Source organism: Ascidiella aspersa, chromosome 8 (assembly GCF_963924565.1).
Source record: "Ascidiella aspersa chromosome 8, kaAscAspe10.2, whole genome shotgun sequence".
Lineage (NCBI taxonomy): Eukaryota > Metazoa > Chordata > Ascidiacea > Phlebobranchia > Ascidiidae > Ascidiella > Ascidiella aspersa.
Window position 1 is genome coordinate 12,957,559 of NC_139454.1, and position 23,041 is coordinate 12,980,599.

Sequence of the window (23,041 nt, forward strand, 5' to 3'; positions counted from 1 at the left end):
GATTGAACTAATTAGACGCAATGCAAAATATTTATACAAGTTTTTTAATATTTACAAGTTTTAGTGCTGTTATCAAACTTAAAATAATCTTTTAGCAGAGTCATGTTAACACTGGAAGGCAAAACACATCTCCGTGTTTCATTACGCGGTAAACATGTTTTACTTAGAATTTTGAAGTAGGTAACGAGTTGCCTGGCAAATAGCTTCTATCTTATTACCTCATGATGCTTGATTAAATCATCAGCAGGTTTTTTCAGCCTTCTTGCATTTTTTATAAAACAAACGTTTATATATGCTTTTACCTTATAGGGTTTTAAATCAGATAAAATATAAATAACTGAGAATTTTTTTGTTAATTGAAATTTTTGTGTATTTTTTAGTATAGAAAATAACTGTTAGGAAAACAAAGCTGATATCCAAGAAAAGTTATGTAAAATGGCTGTTTTTATATTGAATGCCTTTGCAGGATTAATTTCTTATACTACAGGAATAACTGTTAGTGGAAATCATGTAAGTCAGTATTTGTACATAAACTTTTGTTTTATATATTTGATTATTGTATTTTGTATATGTAATAATTTTGCTATACCCTTCAGTATTAGTTTAGGAGAAATGTCTAAATTTTAAAGAATTGTTTAAAATACGGTAGACTATTAATACGATTATACATTAACAATTTGAATCCTAAAGTGTTTTAATTGAAATCTGTCATTCATTTCAGGTAAAATATATTTTAGATAAAATACATTTTAACACATTAGGCTTTGTAATTCTTATATTCTATAATATTAAACCTATGTTAAAAGGTTTCATAACTTTTGCATTAGTTGTTTTAATGGTGAGATGAGTTTTAAGTATGAGCACTTGAGAAATTGTTTGAATTTCCTAATAATGTACTGCGTCAGTTTCGTAAATGTGCCCAAATTAGTTTTATCTAAGCTACGTACGGAACAAAAAGTGCCTAAATCAGTTTTGTTTAAGCTACGTGTGAACAAAAAAGTGCCCAAATGAGTTTTATTCGAGCTACGTATGGAACAAAAAGTGCCCAAATTACTTTTATTTGAGCTACGTACGGAACAAAAAGTGCCCAAATTAGTTTTATTTGAGCTACATACAGAACAAAAAGTGCCCAATTTAGTTTTATTTAAGCTACTAACGGAACAAAAAGTGCCCAAATTAGTTTTATTTGAGCTACATATGACCTAAAAAGTGCCAGAATTAGTTTTAGTTGAGCTACATACAACCAAAAAGTGCCCAAAGTGTTGGCCACCTGCTCACATGGTAAAAAATTAGAGGGAACACTGCCCAGGGGTATGGACCCCTAAACCTATTATATGCACCTACACTGCCATTTTAACCCCAGTCTAAAAAATTTAAAATTCTATGATGTATACTTTTTCTATAAAGCTTCAACAAAATATGGTCTAAAACATACCATAGCAAACCAAAAAAGAATAGCAGCAAAAACAAGATATGTACCAAAAATAAATTTAGGCCCATATAATACTGACAAAAACATGACCCGAAAATCGACCCATTTTGTTAGGGTTCAACTTCAACTTACTGTTCCAAGCAGCAATGTTTTAATGTTTTTAATGTAACTAAATTGTATTTTAAGATAATGAGAAAATAAAATTAAATGCAAAACGCTATTCTTTTGTCTCCTGTTTGTACCTGGGTCGAGGGACGCAGGAAATTTTTAACTAATTAATATATATATATTATTGAAAACAGTATTAATCTAAGTAAAGCATCCCAATGTAATATTTTTTGCTGCTAAGCTTTTGCTGCTTTTTCTTTATAGTTTTGTTTATATGTAGTTGGTATACCTTGTTGCACTGTTGATGTCATTGGTTGGATCCTTGTTTTTCAAATATGTGGTAAATACACCAAAGTTTTCAATACAAAAACGACTGTTGTATACACTAATTTCAGGATTATACCTTTTCTACTACTGCTGGGGGTTGTAAGTAATTTTCTGTTGTAATTATTTTATATAAAAGTTTTTTAATTATATATGATTTTAATATTTTTTAACTTCAATTTTTACAGAAATGTTCTTTTTGCAATATGTCAAGCAGGAGTGTGTTATTTCTTGCTTAAAGTTATTTCCCCAAAAGTATCTCCTAGGTGGGTTGTTTTGATTCAGCTGATTTTTTTTTAGCTAATTAATGATATTATCATTTCAGATACACTTTTGCAGTTGCTATGTTTATGTTGTCATTTTGTCATATTAGAACTACCTATTTCCATTCAAGATACGATTCCAAGGAAAGCGATGGATATTCAGTTGACCACACTGGGCAAGTTTTTTACAAAAAAACAACAGTTTATTACTATCATTCAATTGTTAGTGTAGCAAAAAATAAATTTTATTTTTTGGTATTATACTATTGTTTTTATTTAATTTGAGTTTCTCATTTCTTTTTACAGACCTATGATGGTTTTGACACAAAGAATAACATCTTTAAGTTTCAGTTTATATGATGGTATAAGTTTGTTTTTGTTTTTTTAGATATTATTTAAAAAAAGAACTTCCCGCCATTAGGGATGTTCGTTTATATCCCAAGGTACCGTTTTTTACGGACCATAAGGCGCACGCTAATATGGCGCACTGTCGATAGATTGCTGTGATTAGTTTTTTGTTCATACATAAGGCACACTGGGCTATAAGGCGCACGATCAATTTATCCAAATCGCCCGGGCGTCCGCAATCTAAAGCACGCTGAGGCCTCCACAAAAAAGCCGAGTCTTCAGTCGCATGGTAGACCGCTCCGCTCTTTCTCCTACTCCTCCTACTTTTTCTCCGCGCTCCTCTTTTGGACTCCTTTTGTATCCAACGTTGGTTTGGCGGCCGTGCGGTCGCCAGCCGTCGCCTGTCGATCAGACACAAAGTGTGGTCGCAAGTTGCTAGTTGCTTTTACCGTAGTTTATTGTGTAAGACGGTGGTTTATTTATATAATAATAGTATCGGTACTGGTTTTGATATACATTAGGCGCACCGGCTTAAGGCGCATGATCAATTTATGAGGGAAAAAAAGCTGACAGAATCTTGCCAGCCTTTTGGTGACATGCATTTTTGGCCTAAATTCTTGTTTGTTTGTACACGATATTGTCACTTACGAAAAGGGGGGGGGGTCCGAACCCCCAAAACCCCCCCCTGGATACGCCACTGAATCTGGAGAAAGATGCTAGGGGTGAAAAAACTAAAAAAGTTTAAGAAGCACTGCACTAGTGTACCTATAAAACCAATCCCATTTTTCAAAAGGCAAGATTTATTTATTATAACATATTTTGTTGTCACATAAAGCAGTGTTGACAATCCCCTGCTGTAATTTAGGAAAGTTTTGTACAAAAAGTTTAAATGTAACTTGGTCAAATTCTGGGTCATTTTAATGCTCTATAAGAATCCAGGGATTCTAAAAGCACTCGCACACCCACTTTGGAGCGTATGCAAATAGCATTTTATCATAAAACATGCTGGCTTCAGTTAAAACGTGCTTTAGTGTTAATAAACTTCAAATTTAGACCAATATTTAGCAATGTTATGTACAGCATATAATTGTCATTACTGGCAGTAGTGTAACTTTGTGTTTTTAGTAGCATATTATTTGAATGCTGATCAGATCACTTTTGAGTAAGGTAAAACTAAAACACAACAATGTTTTATAAAATACACAGAATTGTAAAGGGTTTGTATTCCTAAATTGCTCTATAAGTGTGAGAAACAACTTGGTAATTGGTATCATGTCTTTGTTTATTTTTTTTATGTATATAGTTATGCATCATAATGCTTTGCCAAATGGTTTCATATTGTCAATGTCACTATAACGCCATTGTTTAGCATGATAGCTAACCATTTGTAATTTTATTATTTAATACCATTTAAATATGTTAGCAAAATTATTTGCGATTAATTATTTTATATTTTGTCACTGAAGGGATTAATCCATCCAAAAAATAGGAGTTAATGAATAAAAAATCCTTGGATTCTATATTCTGGATTTACCATTCTAGATTCAAATATGTTATTTTAGAATACCTTGGATTCTACTTTAAACATTTGTATATGTTTGTTTGCATTTACCAAATTATCATCAGTCATTTATTTGGTTACAATATAAATTTAGCTCATTAAGAAATAGAGAGAACGAAATTGATGAAGTATATAATTAATTAATTAATCATTAATACTGGACTGGATTGCTAACTGCATTATTTTTAATTGAATATTATATATCTGTACATTTTTTAATATTGTTTGAAATGTTTTTTTGACAAAAAAAAAAAAAAACAAGTCAGAAAATGTTTTTTTGACAAAATTGTTATGATCTGTGCTGATGCTTAATGATTTCTTCGGATAATCTTCATCAGGGAAGTTCATTGCTCTAATTTACATTACCTGATAACAAAATGCAAATTTGGTACAACACTTATTATATGGGCCGAAAATTTATTTTCGGGACATATCTTGTTTTTGCCGCTATTTATATGGGCCGAAAATTTATTTTCGGGACATATCTTGTTTTTACCGCTATTCTTTTTTAGTTTTCATGGTTTTTATGGTTTGCTTGGTATGTTTCAGACCGATTTTTGTCCAGAGCATTATAGAAAAAGTATACATCGTAGAACTTTCAAATTTTCAGACATGGCGTAGAGTGGTATGAAGGTGCTATGTAGAGGTTTATGAGGCTGCACCCCTAGGCACCTCCAATTGGGGGACAAAAAACAAAAGTGTTACGTCATCGTTTTAGTTCATAACTGCTATCTACTCCTATCTAGCGGCAGAAAAACTTCAAAACAGAATGCTTTCATATCACTTGCTTTATTCAGCTCGCGTCGCGACGAGGCGGCTGCTGGCATCCCTGCCGTGCCTTATTGTCCCGCGCGTGCAACGCTTTTGTTCGAAGTGGCTTCCTAGTAAAACTAGGCGCATGCGACTTGCCTTTTATAAAGAGGTCTCTCTAAGTAAAAAACCTATTGCTCTTACAACATAAAATATTTTACCACCGCAAATTTAAATGCGAATCCTGGAGAAATGTAAGACTGGAAATATAAAAATGTTATGTTTACCTAAAAAGCTATCACAAGATAACAAGTTTGCTTGGGTTGTCAAGTTACAATTTATTTGGCTATAACTTTTGGCCCCCAGAGAGTAGATAAAAACTGTTGCACTTAGGTTTAAGATTTAAAATGTATGGTTACATCCCTGTATTCTATTCGTATATGCTTAATTGGGTGGGATATTTTGAATTTTAATCTAATAATATTAATAAATTCACAATAAGGTAATTATGTTTGCATGTCTTTGATATGCCCGTGGGTCAATGTGGCTTTAATATTGACCTGTAATGAATATGCCATGTGTTATTTCCTTTTCTCTAGATGTCCATAGCCAAGTTCTGTGTAGGCCAGCAACTTCTGGTTAACACTTCTAGGTATCGGCTGAAAAGCGTCGAATTTAACTTAAGAAATTAGATTTAATGGCGTCTCCCAAGATACGTAAATTAGATGTCAGATCGCAGCAAGGCTGTGGAGTCGGACTCTGGACTCTAGTAAGACCACATAAATGCGCATGTGCAGTACCAAATTTCGAAACTGATAAAGGCAGCAAGGCTACAAACTGTAAATTGTTAATGTGGAATAGCAATTTTTTGTCCAAAGTTGGACTGTTTTTAACCGACTCCGGAGGCCTGGTTGCCAGTGAAAAACCAAACATAGAAAAATGTTTGGCAAGCCAATTGTTGATATTTTGACAATATTCATAAACTGGTATACTGCTTGCTTTTAACTTACTTAAATTTGTAGCTTACGCACGATTAACTTAGCCTTAGTTGCCTGAATGCGCACCAGATCTTTGAGAACGGCATGTTTTGTAAGATTACTTGTATTATGACATATTGGTGGCACATGCATAAGATTTTTTATGCTGAAAAGAACCGTCTGACATCATCATATAAGTTAAATAAAAGTCAGTGAAACTTTTATTGCTGAGTAAAATGTTTGAGAAACAATGGTTAACTGAATTATGATCAATTAATTCAATACTAATTAAAATTAATTTAATTTAAAAAACATGCTGCCATAACACATGCATAATATACAAGCTTAAATTTTAAGTAGTACATTTCCAGAAGTGACAATACATTGCAAAATGTTATTAATTCGGTAGATTTTAAGCACTTAGTTTTGCTATTTTTTTATCTAAACTAACACAGTGTTATAAGTTTAACAGTTGGCAACTTATTGCTCAATCATAGGTGAACAAAAATGTTTTGTTGTCATGTGCAATAAAACTTTTTTTTTAAATAAAGGTTGTGAAAGAAAGGAGTCCGATTTAAATCAAACTCAAAAAAAGTTGGCTGTCAGGTTTGTCTTCGGTTTTAAATTATTAAATACAGCAGTTGATCTTAATATTAAACAAACAAATCATTCATTTTTCAACAGACGATTGCCTTCAGCATTGGAATACTTTGCATACTTATTTAATTGTTTTGGCATTTTAGCTGGTCCTTTTGTTTTCTACAATGACTATATTTCCTGTTTTGTTCAAGAAAAAAATGAAATACAGGTATAGTCTTTTTTTGAGAAATCCCATAATTAAAATGTATGTTTAGGATCAAACAGGCTTCAGTTATTATTATGCGACTTGTGTTCTAGAATTTTATTAGAAGATTGTTCCAAAATACATATTTGTTCAATAACATGATGTATCACTTTAATCACCTATATGCTGCACAATTGCAAATTAAATTTAGTTTAACATATTTTTTTTACTATACTCGCAAATATAGTTTTTGTTTACAGAAAAAAAACTGTTTATTTTTTTGTTTACAGAAAAATAAAAAAGTGCCTGATTCTTCTGTAAGTATTATGAGAGAAGTTGCTAAATACCATATATTATACTTTGCTTTTATCTGCAAATTTATAAAAAACAACAACACAAATTCTGTTTGACATGTTGTCAGTTGTCACCCATGTTATGCTTAATTAAATGGTCTTAGCAACAAAAAATTACTTGAGTAACTGGACTTAGCAACTTGTGACATTAGTTTGATATATGTGGTTGATACTGATGTTCCACATAACTATTATTCACAATAATCTATGCCTAATTATTGAGTGTCAATAAAATGTTACATATGTACAGAGATTTTGCAATTTTCTTAATTAAGTTGCAAAAATAACATTTAACTGGTAAACATACAAAGTTTGCTACTGAGTTCTTAAGGTCAACTTTAGGCCAATATTTAGCCAGTTTATGCCACAGAGGAATTGTTAAGTAATAGTAACACATAACTGCTAATAGTAACCTTGTATTTTCTGCTGCATATTATTTGACTGCCTAATTAACAGATATTGTTTGTTTGTAGTAAGGTAAACTAAGCACAACCCTGTCTTATAGAACAAGTTAAATTTGTGAAGGGTTCTTTGTGTTGCTTTGCAATCCCTATATGGGTAATAAATTAAGTTTGCACAACAACTTGGTGTTTCCTTCATGTTTCTGTTGGAGTTATGCATGACAAATGAAACAACTGCTTTTAGTGGCAGTACATCACAATATTATTCATTTGTAATTTATTTTTTTGATTCCAATATAGGCTACATATGTTAGCAATTTTTTTCGATTAATTTCTGTTTTGTCACTAAAGGGTATATTATGAATAATTCACCCTAAGAAATAGAAAATAATTAATAAAAATCAAAAATATACTGGTATTTGATATTCTGTATTTGTTATTCTAGTTTTAAACATATTCTTCTAGAATACCTTGCAATTCTTATTTAAACATCACAAAAAATCCTTTTAAACAGTACTAATCAATAAACATCTGAAGAATAGACATTTGCCAGCACTTCAGTTGTTTTGATTCTGTTCATTTAGAGGCTGTAGCTCAAAAGCATCTATATGAGCTGACCGCTAAGTATCCCACTATGCCACCTTTTTTCTACCTAACGCCTTTTAAAAGCCATGTGGAGAAGCCTAATTATTATGGTTCCTAAGTTACTTTTGAAAATTAGCAATTGCATTGCATGTTGCTATAAAATGTAAAGTGTTTCATTGAAGGAAAACCTATTTTTATTTTTCAGATTGCTGTTTTTGTAAAACTGGCTGTCGGAATAGCACTTATTGTGTTGTATTGGTTGGGTGACCGAGCTTTACCATGTAGTCTTATCACAGGTATATCATAAACCAAGTGTTTAGTGTTATTGTTTCGAACATATATGTGTATGTCTAACACAACTGACAAAACATTAACCTTCATAACATTTGTGTTGTGCTAATGGGTTTGGGTTTTTGTTGGAGGGTATGGTCACAGTTATTAAAAAAAAAGTTATTGTGAAAGGATTAGATTACAATATAGCCAAATATATGTAAAAATGCCTGTTGGACAAACTAAAGCTTGTTTTTATAGATCCTACATATATTGAAGAGACATCAATATGGAATCGTGCTCTTTTTATATATGCTGCACTTTTTATTGCTCGCTCCAAGTATTATGGTGTATGGTTGTTAGGTTAGCAAACCATTTACAAATTTGTAGATCAACTTAACAAATTTTAAGGCCACCTAATGTGTTAATGTTTATCGTTTTTAGGTGAAGCATCACACAATGCTGCTGGTATTGGATTTAATGGTTACGATGAGCATGGTTCAGCAAAGTGGGATCTTGTTTCCAATATCAACATTCCTAAAATTGAAGTAAGTTTCTGCAAAAGTGGTTTTACCCTTTTTATCCATCATATCCTTATAAAGTTAAACTTTAATGGTGGGAAGTGCAAAAAATTGTGTTTATTTTGGTTCAAATGACATGCAAAAAAATAGGCGTTTTCTCAGTATATTGACATTGTTTAATGTGATTTTAACAAACATGTTGTGTGGACCATTGGCTTACAGATCTAAGGCTGTATAGAAACCAAGGTAATTAGGGGTGTTGAAAGGATAATATTGAATACTTAAATTCAAATCTAAATTGAATTCGTACCTAATTCTAATGTATATACAGGGTTGCCATCGAAATGAAAAAAAAATAAGGACAACCGAAAAAAAAATCAACCGAAATGGTAATTAAAAATGTTTTTGGAAATGCATTGTATTTATACAAGCCGTGTCATACCACATTCCATACATTTTGCTGGAAACAATCTGCTCCAGCAATTTATCAAAGTTTTTGGTTTACTCCTGTTAATTTTGCTTGAAGAACGCTATTTTAAAATTTGACACATCACGCGATCGACCAGGTGAAATGTGGCGATCAAACCGTTGGTCCGATCGAAGTGGTGGTCACCCCTGCTTATAGCTTTACTGATTTGATCAAAGTGTCGACTTCACTGTGCACCCATTTCCCCATTACCAACCACTTCGCATTCGTCGCACCCTATTCTGCTGTAGCCTAAACAGCTGTAACCTTGTACTGTTGTTTACTGCTAAAATGTTGTCCGCTGCTGTATCCTGGTACAGCACTGTACTACTGCCCTACCTATCTTACCACTTAGAAGTAAAATCCTGAGACTTGTATGTCACGGGAGTACCTTTTCCTTTATGATGTCATAAAATCTCAGCGCAAATGCATAATTATAGAATATTATTCAACACCGTTTACCAGAGGAGAACAATCGAAGTTCCTAGCTTTTCAAAATAAGGACATCTTAAAAATAAGAACGATATGGCAACCCTGTGTATATATCAAGTTCTTGGAACTGATATAAGGTTTTCATTTTACAGCACAAGTGGCAACATGCACAAGTGGCAAGTTGTAATAAAATGCCTGTAACTGTGGCGACACATTTATAGTGCTTGCTTTCAATGTAGCTGAAAGTGTTATTGACTGAGCGGCTAACATTAAAGCCACCAACTGCACAGTCAAATTAGTGGTTATGCATTGCGGACGTTTAGTGACTTTGTATTATTTGCAGCTCAATATTTGACTGCATAACAAATCACCTTTATAGTAAAGTAGGACTGACAAAAAAAGGTACATATCCCTCCTAAAATATATGTAACATAAATAATTGTTTAAAATATACTGATTTTGATATTCTGGATTGTTTATTCTAGATTCAAAAGCTATCATTGTAGAATCCCAGGGAATTCTACTTAAACATCCCTAAAAAACAATTATATTGTTAACAGCATTATAGATTAGGGAAACGGCAAGTAAAGAGTTGCAGCGCTAGCCTGTTGTTGTATATTAAAGATGTAAGATACCTCATTTTGAGGAGAAATACAGGGTGGGCCAAAAGTAGGTTTACAGTTATTCCATAGCGTTGGCTTGGAAGAAGAGGTAGCATTGAATGGCCACCTTGCTCATCTGACCTGACACCAATGGCTGCATAAATAATTATTTTACCTTAACTGTTTGCTTTGTTATTACACTCTAATTGTATTTTTTATTAGAAGTGTATACTATATTATACTTCTATGTAATATTTTATTTTTGAAGAAACAAAACAAAATGAAGCTTGATAATAAATTGCAAAGCCAAAAAGGTTTAAGGATTGCCACAATTGTTTTAATAGCTTTGACACATAGATTTAGAAAACTTACTTTGCGATGCTAAAACACAATGTGTAATAGTGATTTAATAGCCATAGCTTAATAGGTTATTTGAATTTATTTATTCTTGCATAAATGGATTGGAGTAAAGCTCCACTATTATCATTTAAGGTATATATTTTTTTCTAGTTTGCTACTGGTATCAAGACATACATTGACAATTGGAATATTGGAACAACTATTTGGATTCGATAGTAGGCATTTATTTAACTTAACATATGCTTTTTGTTACAAGCCTTAAGTATGATATTGCAACCTATTGGTAAACTAATTGAATATAAATCAATGGTGGGCAAACTTGTTTGATTGAATAATAACTAGCGAAAAACACTACCACAAATAATATTACTAACACTAATTAGCAAGAGAAATCACAACATAATGCTGCAGTTTGCCCACCTTCAATCTTGATAGCTGGTTCATAACATTTAGCAACGTTTTTCCAGAGAGTTAGAGGGGAGTAAAAGTGGGTAAAAAACATATTGTTTTATTGGTTACAAGAACTAAATGCTTAAGAGTCTGATAAGTCAATATTCATTTATTGTTTCTTGACAAGAACAACTATTTATCCAGACTAGAGACCATTGGTCTGCATTTAGGCGATTAGCGCATCCAAACTAATTACCATTAGTTTTGCACCTTTACACCAAAGCAGAACTCTTGGTACTATTCATATGCTAGAACCTAATGTAATATGAATACAAATATATAGGGATTTTCTCATTATATCACCACGATTTGCACTGTTGAAATTTATCCTGGGATTGGTTTTCCAATTAAAATGTAATTATAAAATTACTAATTTATTCTATGGTTTTCATATTTTAATGTTAGCAATTTGCTAAGCCCTTAATGCCCTTTGTTCTTAAAGCCCTCACAAGTAAAACCTTATAAAGTACCTTTTTTACTTTTGTATAACCTATGTTATGTTCATCCCATACATGCCTACTAAGGCGGTATCCCTGATACCAATCCATATGATTGGAACCCAAGCAAACACTTTTTCAAAAATATAGGCATCATTGTCTTCATAAACTTTTCACTCTATATTAATTATGTTGAGCGGTGCCTCGATAGACACTTAAGCATTAAGTACAAATAATAACATTAGGGTTCATCTTTTAAATGCCATTTTGTTCATACCCACATTGTCTTCTGGTTTATACCCACATTATATTTCTCCCACAGTAGGGGTTATTTAAGGCCAGTCACCCAGAATTTAAAGGGACTTTCTGACTTTATTTAAGGAATACTGTGAAACTGCAAGATTTGGTAATAAGGGTATAAAAAATGTTTAAATTTTGACTCTTTGGGTGTATCTGTTTATAAAACATAAAACCCCCACTTGTTTTTTTTTTATGTCAGATAACATATGCTTGAAACATGTAACAGGATATAAATATTAATTTAAAAAATCAGTGTAACCTACCACGTCAAGGTTAAAATTGTAATTTCTGATTTTCTTTTATCCTATGTTTTGTTCTTTATATAACTCATGATTGACGGTAGTTGTTAAAACTTAAGTAAACTTACTCTTTTAAAGATACATTATAGGAAAGTATCAAAAAACAAATTTAAAAGTAATTAGTAAATCAACAGCTGAAAAACGCTAGCGCTAAAGAAAAAATTCTTATTGTTTTAAAGCAAATCAAGTTTGATTGTCAAAATTGTAATTGCTGCTTGCAGGGTAAGTTTAAAGGTGTATAAATTTGCAGTGTTGCTTATGAACGACTTGACCCAAAGTTCAAGATGATTGGGTCCTTTTTACTTTCTGCTGTATGGCATGGTTTTCTTCCTGGATACTATCTCATGTTTTTTACTTGTCACATCTTTGTGCTAGTTCAAAGAAAGGTTAGTGGCTAAATAGGCTGTTTAGTGTTTATTGCCCTTTGGTGGATGGTATGAGCACTCCTGTTATCAAAATTTTGCACATATTTTAAAATTTCTTATAAGCATTGCCAATTGTTCACCAGTGCAATTCTGTTTACTTGTATGTTGTGTTGCTATTTTAAACATACACTTCCTACCAGGTTCGTCGTGCTATTCGCCCTATGTTTCAAACCTCACAATATTCCAAAATATTTTATGAGCTTGTTACCTTTTTGATCACACAATTTTCCATAGTGTATGGAGTTGTACCATTTGTACTGCTGGAATGGAACTCATCAATACAATTTTACAAGTAAGTTTGAAAGTATCATGCAGTTTTCAAAGCAACATGCAGAGTCTCAAATAGAAAAACGAGAAATTTTAAGGAATCTTTACATGAAGTAATTCCATTTTTTTTGTTTCTTGCAAAGATTGTTTTCTCAGAAGTAATACAAGTTAATACTGTTTGTGATGGTTAACATATCGTCAATATGGGAGAACACATCCTGAAAATTTATTGCAATGGCCTAACCCAGGGGTCGGCAACCTTTTTCTAGTCGCGGGCCAAAACCAAACTCAGAAAGGTCTCTGCGGGCCGCACAAAATGTTAACTAAGAATTGTGTTATAAAATGTTAGAACAACTGTGGATCAGGCGGACAAAACGGGAAAAAGGCGTTTGTTTGGTTTAAAATTCGAGTCTACACGTCGTCATTCATATTGAAAAGTGTAAAAAAACTACTTTGAGGAAATGCGATAACTTTAATAGTCAATCTAGTTGAGTGTTTGTTAACCTATTTAAATCCGGGCGCACCTAGCGAGCAAAGCGATCGCGATTTTTTTGGGAGGCATACCGGCTTTTAAATTTTATTTATTTTAAATTTCTGGTATTGTAAAGGAAAAAATGCCAATATTTTTTTTAATAATATTGCAATGATTTTGAACATGTGAATATAGTCTCTAGAGTTCTGCTGTGGTGCATAACATTTGCTTGATACTTAATTTGGATGCGCCAATCGCCTGAGAGTTTTTTTTAGCGTATAACGTAGGTATACGGTCCCGGTATGGTCGGAGGTTGTGAGTTTGAACCTCACTACACTAGTTGTTTTTCTAGCATGTCTTGCTTTCATCTTTGAGCGACAGATTCAGTCCGGCTGGCTTCGGTTTATAACGTAGGTATCAATCGAATAGCCATGTAGAAAATGACTTTTTTACCTTTACAGACTTTTAGACACTAGACAGTAACTTTGAAAGGCGCAACAATTAAATAATCTAATGAGCTTAAGGCACACATAGCTAGGTTTTGTGGATCACAGGTAGCAGAGCAATGGTTTTCAGAATATATATATATATATGTGTTTAACTGTTAACAAACAATAAACGATTATGGGCTTAGCAGACTGTCTTATAAACGATAAAATGGCTATACCTTTTTCATTTACTTTTTTCCCCAATTCCTCCCTAAAACAAATTTCCTCCCCAAAAATTAATAATCCTCACTAAGGAGCCAAGCGACTTGTTTTGAGAACCACTTATATAACCCTTTAACACAGTCGTACAATACCTCAGATCGCTCTGTACTAAATTTTCGATCAACCTAAATTTACGCAATGATTTTTGTCACGTCTTTATTTAAAACATATTCAACTGCTAACAATCAACAAACTAAAATGTGCTTTCGGTGATACTTGTATGCAGGTTTTTTTTTAAGGTTTGGTTTGGGTGACCGCTAAGTAGTTTTAAGAGACCGCAAGTGTTTCATATAAATACTAAAAAGTTGCAAATAGAAAAAAGGTCATTTTTCCAAAACGTTGAGCAACGTCGACTGACGTTTGGTCCCCTGTGTTAACTAGTTTTAATCTCTCCTTTACTTGCAGATCGGTTTGGTTTATTGGTCATTTGATTGGCGTTGCACTTTTACTGGTGGTGCCAAATAAATTACCAAAGAATTCAAAAGATACTAATTCAGTAAAGGACATTCATTTGGTTGAACGAATGCAAGGACCGTCCGAAAAACGCATCAATTCTCAGTTTTATAAAGTGTCTAGTGGAAATGGACATTCAATATTGAGACATCGTTAGCGTTTGCACTTAAAATGATTTTAATAGTAATTAAATCTTCTTTTATATTATGTTGCCGTCCGGTAATTTTCACACATCTACGCTTTTAATTTTTCACACTTTTATTAGCTGTAATCAATTTTAGAATTATTTTTTTATACCTTTATATGAAGTTAGGAAGAATAGTTTTGAAGTATTTTAATCCAATCGCATTTGTTGACTACTGTACCAAGGCATTTAATAGCCTTAATACTGTGTGCTACTTTCGGCTATTGTTTTGTACACAGTGACAGCAAGTTATGGTATCAGTATTATTTATAGCTATTTCTACATTAATTACGCAACTGAAAACACTGTAAAAACACAATCACTTTTTTAATTTCAAGTGATCCCATTTTAAATTCCTTTTTTTATTTAATGATGCTTCTATTACATGATTAAACAGCTATTGGTATGTTTAAAACCCATATTTCGTTTGTACAGTAGCACTTATATGCAAATATGTCGTAAAATTATTGTTCCCACAATGTTCTCCACCTATATTGTTCTTAAAGTTATTAATATGCAAGGTCTTTAATTTTGAAATTTGTTTTTTCTAAAGTAGCAGTTGTTACTGTGCTGTGTTTAGCGTTTCTTGAAATTAGGGAAAAATGCAACCTTTACCAAGGGCTTGGTATCATTAATAAGGACGTACAGTTGTGTTTTCCTATGAATGGTATAGGAATGACGAAAACTTAAAACTTTATTTAAAAACAGACAGGGTATGTTTTAACCGTACACATCGTTTTATGATTACGTAGCTCGTATCCTTTGGCCACATTTATCACATATAGTGACATAGTGTATTAAAACTTTTATAACATAAAGATATCCACGTTGTTCCAACAATATATCGTGCGCAGATTAAAACAAATCAGGGGTCCGCAAATAGTGGGTCGCTACTCAAATGCCAAAACTTATCAGATCAATTCGTTTTACTAAAAGTCCGATTTCCATTTTTTTAAGTCTTGACAATACTCACAAAGCTTTATTATTTTTATTAAAACTACACGCGTCTTTCTTCGAAATTCGACTTCTTTTCTGAAATTCAAGGATTTTGGTAGGTCGCACTAACGAAATATTGCAATATAGTATGTTCACTATCGGGGTTAAGCGAGTATTGAGTTCCAAATAAATTATATCAAACACTTATCGTTTATTGCGTCTTTTTGGTTAGGCTTAGTCGTGTACTAGATGCCATTGACAGCATTTTTCTGTAGAAATTAAGAAGCACCGATTCAAGATTTCGCGTTAAAAGGTGCATTATCTTTTGAAAAGGTACATTAAGGTTTTGTAGCCCACTAACTTTTACAATTTCGTAAAACAATTCTACTACAAACAGTTTATTTTTATTAAAAACAACCTGCGAAATAATTGGGTCGCACAACCCCCGGCCTGCTATTCTCGGGTGGTTCCTCAAAAGTACTTGCAGACCCCTGCTGTATATAACAAGCTTAATATATTGTAAAATCACGATGCCTTAGTATACTTGAATAGTTTGTTATTTTTTTCTTTTTTGTTATTGCATCAAAGATTATGTAACTGTTTTTTTGTTAAACTATCGTGTAATTGAAATGATTGCCAACCATTCTGACTGTATATTTTTCTACATTGTATGAAAGTTCTTCAGGAGAAAATTAAAGGCTGTTGATTAGTTCCACAGCGCGCCCTTGTAACCTTTATAGTTATCTAGTTTAAGAGGGCGCGCGGCAGGAACAATGAGGCCATTCTTAAGACATCTCAAACTCTCACTCTCCCAGTGAGGTTCTTTAGACTGTGCAGTTTGTTCTGTAGACATTAGACAGCGGCCCCAATTAACTTTTTTAATAACTAGATTGTAGCTGTAGCCATATCAAGCAGTACTCCACTACTCTACCCATTATGACGTCACAATACACTTGATCGGTGTTCACTGACGTGTGACCAACTCCCTTGTTCGGCGTTTCGCGATTTTATTCGGCCTTTGACCAGAAGCTAGCCAGAACACAAAGCTTTCGAAAAAATATAAACATATTTGTTTTAATAAAAATGAAAAAAAATTATTATTAAACAAATTCCAAGAAAAAATAATTTGCTTACCAGGAGAATGAATAATTCGTGTAGCCCTTGATCAAGCCTTTCCAACGATGCCACACAGGACTCGCTGAATATTAAGGCCATGCGCTTTTATCGTCTATAACCGATAGTTATACATAAGCAATTGCGGCAATTTTAACGCCTGTCACTTGCCCAATTTGAACAAAATTTTATCAGGAAACTTCTACAAACAATATAAATCCCTAGAAAGACAAAAAAAATCAAAAATATCAATGTTAAAAATAATATTCAACATTTAATATGCGTAATATCGCGAATTTTCATCCCACAAACATAACAACAAAAAAGGCCTAGACATGACTCGGTGAATATTGAGGTCGATTCATAAGCGATCTGTGGTTTTGTTTTTCAAAAAATTCAAGACAAATAGTTTTATGTTAATTTTGCCGTTAAATTTTCTTAAAATTTTGTGTGCTGGCTAGCTTCTGGTGACTTTATGCCAGGGGTTGGCATTATTTTTAACAGAGGGCCACATGAGAAAGTAAAAATGTTGTGGCGGGCCGAGTCAAAAATAGGATTTCAAATACACGCAAGAAGTCCTACTCTGACCTAATTTTATATTAAAACCTCTGTTTTCATCTTCACATTTCGTTTTTTTGCAAGCATTAGATCGCTTTAGTTTTGCAGTGTGTGACTAAACTGAGCCAAAGCTTATTAGCAATGAAATTGCGTTGACTTGCTGTTAACTAACTCTTCGGATCCTGTATCTAGTGTTAGGCGTAAGTCATACAAGAAACTCTGGCCTAAATAAAGAAAAGAAAGAGAGAAATGTTCAAAAACGGTAGCCTTTACAATTTTTTTCAGAATTTTACGATTCGAAGAGTCATAATTCATTCCGACGAGTCGCAGTTTGCCCACCGTTGCTCTATGCTATTTGGTTGGAGACAGTTTTATTAAAGTGACTTGAATCATCGTGTTAGGTTATTGCCCAACGGTGTTCAACCTGCGGCCGTAGATGAATAATTAGGCTATGCGGTAACACGTATTTTAATAAACATGTTATGGCGGCCGTGCCCGTGCTGGCATGCGTTAATGTTTGATATATACTAAATGCAGATTAGACATGTTTACGACTTTGGAGAGTGGAGTTAATAAGATCAATCTGCGCTAAAACAAGTTAAAAATATCTTTGATTAATTGATACAGAAAGACAATTCTTAGGGGGCGCGATCTCTAAGGTGATATTTATTTTATTTGCAATGATTCTAATGGTTTTATTTGGGTTGTACACCACTCCTACAGCGCTGTACAAACTCTGTTTTTGCCAACTTTAACATTGAAACTGCAAAAATTGTGTTTTCTACTTTAATTAACTTTTTTAGCACAAAGTCTCTTTGAGTGCCATTGCTTGTTTTCATATCATCGAAGGTATAACGGCCTTAATTAATTACAATTTTGCTAACTTATAGATAAACGATAAAAAAGTCATCCACCGTTACTATTTTTTATCCATATTTTATACATGATAACAAGCCAATAGGGGGACCCCAATTTTGTTGAGCGAACCTATAATGTTTTTGCAATATTGCCGTTGTATTATGTGTCGTCACATCTTTTGAAACACGATATAACGCATTGTTTAATATTTGAGCTTTTGATATTTTTATTTGTGCTCGACATCACAGCCTTACAATTGTGGAATAAATGCCCTCGCAGCACGTTTGTCAGAGCACGAGCAATTTGTTGTGTCGTGTCGAGCACGAGCAGTTTGTTGTGTCGTGTCGAGCATGAGCAATTTGTTGTGCTCAATGCCAAAAGTCTCCTAATTTCTAAATTTTGAGCGCAAGGCATAGAAAATTTACCAAAGGGGGGGGGGGGGTGTGGGGCCGCAAAAAAGGTTAAACACCACTGGTCTATAGCACACATACAGGACAGGCAGTTTTCGGCAGATGTTTCATTTTTCTTCATTATTCTTTAAATTTAGACAAGTATAAAGCAAAATAAGCTATAAATTATAATGCCGAAGAGAAAAACTCTGTTTACTGATGAGCTAGTCTACGCCAGAAGTATTCTTGTTTCAGAATAGGACGTATTAATATCACAGATGAATGCATTAATTACGAGTGTATATGGAACGTTTTTCACAAACGTAACAATTCTACTTCCGTTTTACTTGCCGGCAAAAAATGTCCTCTTTTTGGGTGCTGAAAATATGGTAGCCCTATCCAGGTCAACGAACTGGGTACCACCCTGGAAGTAGCCTACATGCGCGCCGTTTCGACGATCAGCCGCTCAGTGGCGTCACGTGTCACATTTAAAAACCCAATAAATAAACCCAATAAACGATTTTTTCGCGAGATTAAACTATATTTCAGTTCTATATATTTTGCTCAAGATTGTTAGACTTTTTTTGCTCAAGATCGTTAGACTGGATTCGTGACTTATTTACAGATTCAACTTTCGTTGACCAAACCTTTAGTACAGTCCGTTGTATTGCTACCGCGTTTTTGGTAAGTTGAATTGTACATTGTGACGTCCTACTATTGCGTTAACGAGAAGTGTATGTTTTCATAGCTTTCTGGTTGCTGCGCTGTCACTGTGGGCTGTACTGTACGGCCACGGTTTTAAAACTGTTCGTGATTGCTTTACTCAAACAAACTAATAAAGTAGTGAGAGGTTTTAAATTTTCCTGGAGGCTTCAACTACGACCGGTGTTTTAGCCTACCTTAAAAGCAGAGGCAACGTGTGACATACCTAGGAACCTAGCCACTTCCATAACGGGCCGCGTTACGCAAATATAAAAAGGCAATACGGAGGGCAAAAGCGACAAACAGGATAAAACTTCTGTTTCATAGTCATTAAAAACGTTCATCAAGGCACTCCTGGAGATTGGTCACTCTGGACCTCCAAGGGACAATTAAACTCATCTTCGAACACATCTTCCTAAAGAGGGAAAAACTCGGCGAAGATGCAAAGAATGCATCATATATTTGGAAAGAAAAACGCACCAAAACGATGTGTTCCAAATAAAATCTTCCATACCGCAAAGATTGTTTCAAACGCTGTCACACATAAAAGTATTTCTCGGCTGATTTACATCCCGATTTGAAACTTGAAGTTTCGAAAAAACGCTGAATTTCTGTATAATCGGACAGATATTATGTCTCACTCAAAATATGTCATAATTGGATGGTGCAGATATGAAATATGAAATAACATTGTCGAAAGGGTTAATAATATTGCTTATTAACTTATACTAAAACCCACACCCTAACCTAAATAATGTTCGGTGTGGTAGGATTCTAGATCAGCGCCTCAGAGACATTACCAACATCATTTGGGTTAGGATGCGAGTTTGGGTTTTGGTGAGACAAGTATTATTATTAAACTTGCATTTTTAGTTTTGAAAACTCGTTTCGTTATTTTAAACAAAATAAAATCTTAGGTCTTTCGGTCATTGTCCATTCAGCTCAACAAAACGCTATTAAACACAAGTAAACAACCATATTATATGCCCTTGATTACGCCTAACCTTTCCACATGCGATCCGTCAGAAGTTGCAGTTCGAAGCAAAACGGTCTATGACAATTAGTGCATCAACAGGCTTAATAAATCTGGCTTTTAGACTTTGAGGTCTTGGCAATGCACTAATTCGACTTAACAAATCTGCATAAGAAGATTAGGTTTAATAATACTTGACCCACCCTAACCCAAACGCTGACCATCACCCTAACCCAAATCATGTGCGTTGATTTAATAATTACATAAACGCTTTATGTCCCAATACAACAATTTGTGACGTAACAATCCTATATACCCTGGTCGAGAAATTATCTTATGCCCACCCGAGTTTGGGCTTTTTTTTCAGGGATCGAACTGGAACTTTATGAACCGGTTTTCGGTCAATTTTTTCCGAACCGTAACCGAACCTGAACCGTTTTTTGTACGATTTTAAGGAGCCGAACCGGAACTGAACCTAAACCTAATAATTTGAAAGAACATGAACCTTAACCGAACCCCAACCTGTAAACAAAGCGGTTCACTCCAGCATAAGTTACAACTTGTATTTTATAGAGTTAAGTTAACGCCATGTTCGAAATTTGATGACAAAAGTATGAATATTGATTAAATAAAACGTCGATTTTTCATTTTTTAGATATTTCAATAATGAGTTGCTGTTTTTTTTATTACGTCACGTAACTTAGCTTAAATGACTTACAATTCAAAAATTATTCTCTATACATTTATTGACCCATATTTTTAGATTTAACGCAATTATATTGTATCCGAACCGGAACTTTATGAACCGGTTTTGAAATAACAATAGTCAAACCGGAGCTGAACCGGAACTTTTAAATTGCTTAAAAACCGAAACCGGAACTGAACCAGATTCCGAAAAAAATCCTTGAACCCGAACCGAACCTGAATCGCAAAAGTCAAACGGTTGCACTCCCTGATTCTTCAAGCTTGAAGCGGCCCAGCAGTGGATTGCCACTAATCCAATAATGAACGAGCGTACCGATTGATGCAGCAAGGATTTTCCTAAAACCTCTACGAATCCGTGAAAGTGATTTGCTGGCGAACCGCTGACAAAAAAAGCAGTATTTTTTTTTTTTTATTACACTAATAAGGTAACGATTTCACCCGAGAATTGTGCTATGACGAACTACTCAAGTAATAACAAATCAAAACAGAAAAAAATCATTTTAGTTTTGAAATGAATTGGGAATGCGAAAATGTAAACTTAAAAAAAAATTAACTAAATGCACACAACTTCTATTCTCATTTTTAAGGGTACTTCCCTTTATGGCGACCGGAACGCCAGGAAACTCGAATTCGACTTGGAAAGTTTTTCGAAGCAAAAAGGTCCACGACAATTAGCGTATCAGAAAAATCTGACTTTTAGACCTTGAGGTCGTGGCAATGCACTAATTGGACCTTTAGGTAAACTCCCGGCGTAGATAAACAGAAAATATTCGCTGAAAATTCACAAAAGATAATAAAAAATGTGACATAGAATTAATAACACTAAACCATTTTTATTTCGGAATCCGGTTCAGTTCCGGTTTCGGATCGTAGTAATTTAAAAGTTCCGGTTCAGCTCCGGTTCGACCATCGTTATTTTAAAACCGGTTCATAAAGTTACGGTTCGGATACCGGTACAATATAAGTTGCGTTTGAAGTTACAAAGGTTTCTAATGAGCCTCAATGGGACGCTGAGATAATACGCAGCGCTTGATAAGCCTCGATGTAGTTCTTGCCTCCAAGTATAGAGTAGGAATATGTGTTGTTTAACGCACAAAAAGTCTCCAATCGTGTTGTTGATCTGCAGAGCATGCACTGTAGCAATCCCAAGACTATCTATTTGACTGACGTGTCGGAATTCACTTAACAAGAGCGTGCGTGGTGAAATGGCCAAAAGTTCTTTTTCTCACCGTAGCTTTCTGTCCGTTTCGCAATCTAATCTGCTGAGTAGATGGTGCGCAAATCCTCGTATATGTTTTATAACGAAATCAGTAGGAAAAATTTAATATTCAGGTGGTTCAATTCAAACGGACGCTCGTTGAAATCCCTGTGTGCTGGACTGTCAGCAAAGAAGGTGTGTACAATCTTCCTTGTGCAATCAAGTCGAGGGCGAGCTGAGGTTCCGTAGTCAATTGCAAAGTATTTGACCAAGACGTCTTCTTTTGTGTATGAAGTATTGTCTATTGAGTCCTTTTCAATTCTGACTCGCTGGTGTGGGGCACGAGATTAGTTTGTTTGAACTTCTGACTCTCGTTTTAAGGTTGCTTGAAGGTTGCGTGCGTATAACTCGTTAGCCAACCACAATACCTCTGGTGATTATTAATTGTATTATCTGATAAGCGAAACACCCAGTTTAAACTATAGAAGGCGGACAATCTACACTGTTAACAGCACAGCGCAGTCAACCGCACAACACGTTAACTGAGAAGAGGCCTCATTTACAAGCGGACAGCGGCCTAAGTAGCCACAGACAATCGAACTGCTGACCGCCGAGATAATCGCGGAACAGCACATTTAGCATTTACACTTTGGTGCGAGTAGACAATAAATCTGGGGCATAAGCCGTTACAGCGTAAATTGCACAATAAACACAAAATCTCTTAGTCGGTCAATAGCCGTGCGCTACACTGACACCAATTTGAATAAGTTAGTGATTCATCAGGCAAAGACATTAATGAGACCTCATAATCAAACCCACTTCTACACGTTAAATCTAAAAATGTGGGTCAATAAATGTAAAGAATAATCTTTGGTTTGTAATTGTCATTTAATCTAAGTTCCGTGGCGTATTATAAAAAAACAGCGACTCATTATTGAAATATCTAAAAAATAAAAAAATAAACGTTTTATTTAATCAATATTCATATTTTTTTCATTTTCGAATATGGCACAACTTGACTATATAAAATACAAGTTGTAACGTCACGCTGGAGTGAACCGCTTTTGTTAACATG

At 34.1% G+C, this 23,041-nt stretch overlaps 1 protein-coding gene across 1 annotated transcript; it reads left to right on the plus strand.

Moving 5' to 3' along the window:
- Positions 1-381: 381 nt before the first annotated feature.
- Positions 382-14,800, plus strand: LOC146136206 (membrane-bound glycerophospholipid O-acyltransferase 2-like). Its single transcript, XM_083395319.1, has 15 exons — positions 382-510; positions 1,821-1,966; positions 2,053-2,130; positions 2,190-2,303; positions 2,434-2,489; positions 6,315-6,369; positions 6,448-6,571; positions 6,838-6,864; positions 8,092-8,182; positions 8,418-8,519; positions 8,601-8,704; positions 10,688-10,752; positions 12,274-12,409; positions 12,589-12,740; positions 14,303-14,800. Exons 1-15 carry the CDS (start codon positions 436-438, stop codon positions 14,505-14,507), a joined length of 1,530 nt encoding a protein of 509 aa, XP_083251445.1. The 5' UTR covers positions 382-435; the 3' UTR covers positions 14,508-14,800.
- The last annotated feature ends 8,241 nt before the right edge of the window (positions 14,801-23,041 follow it).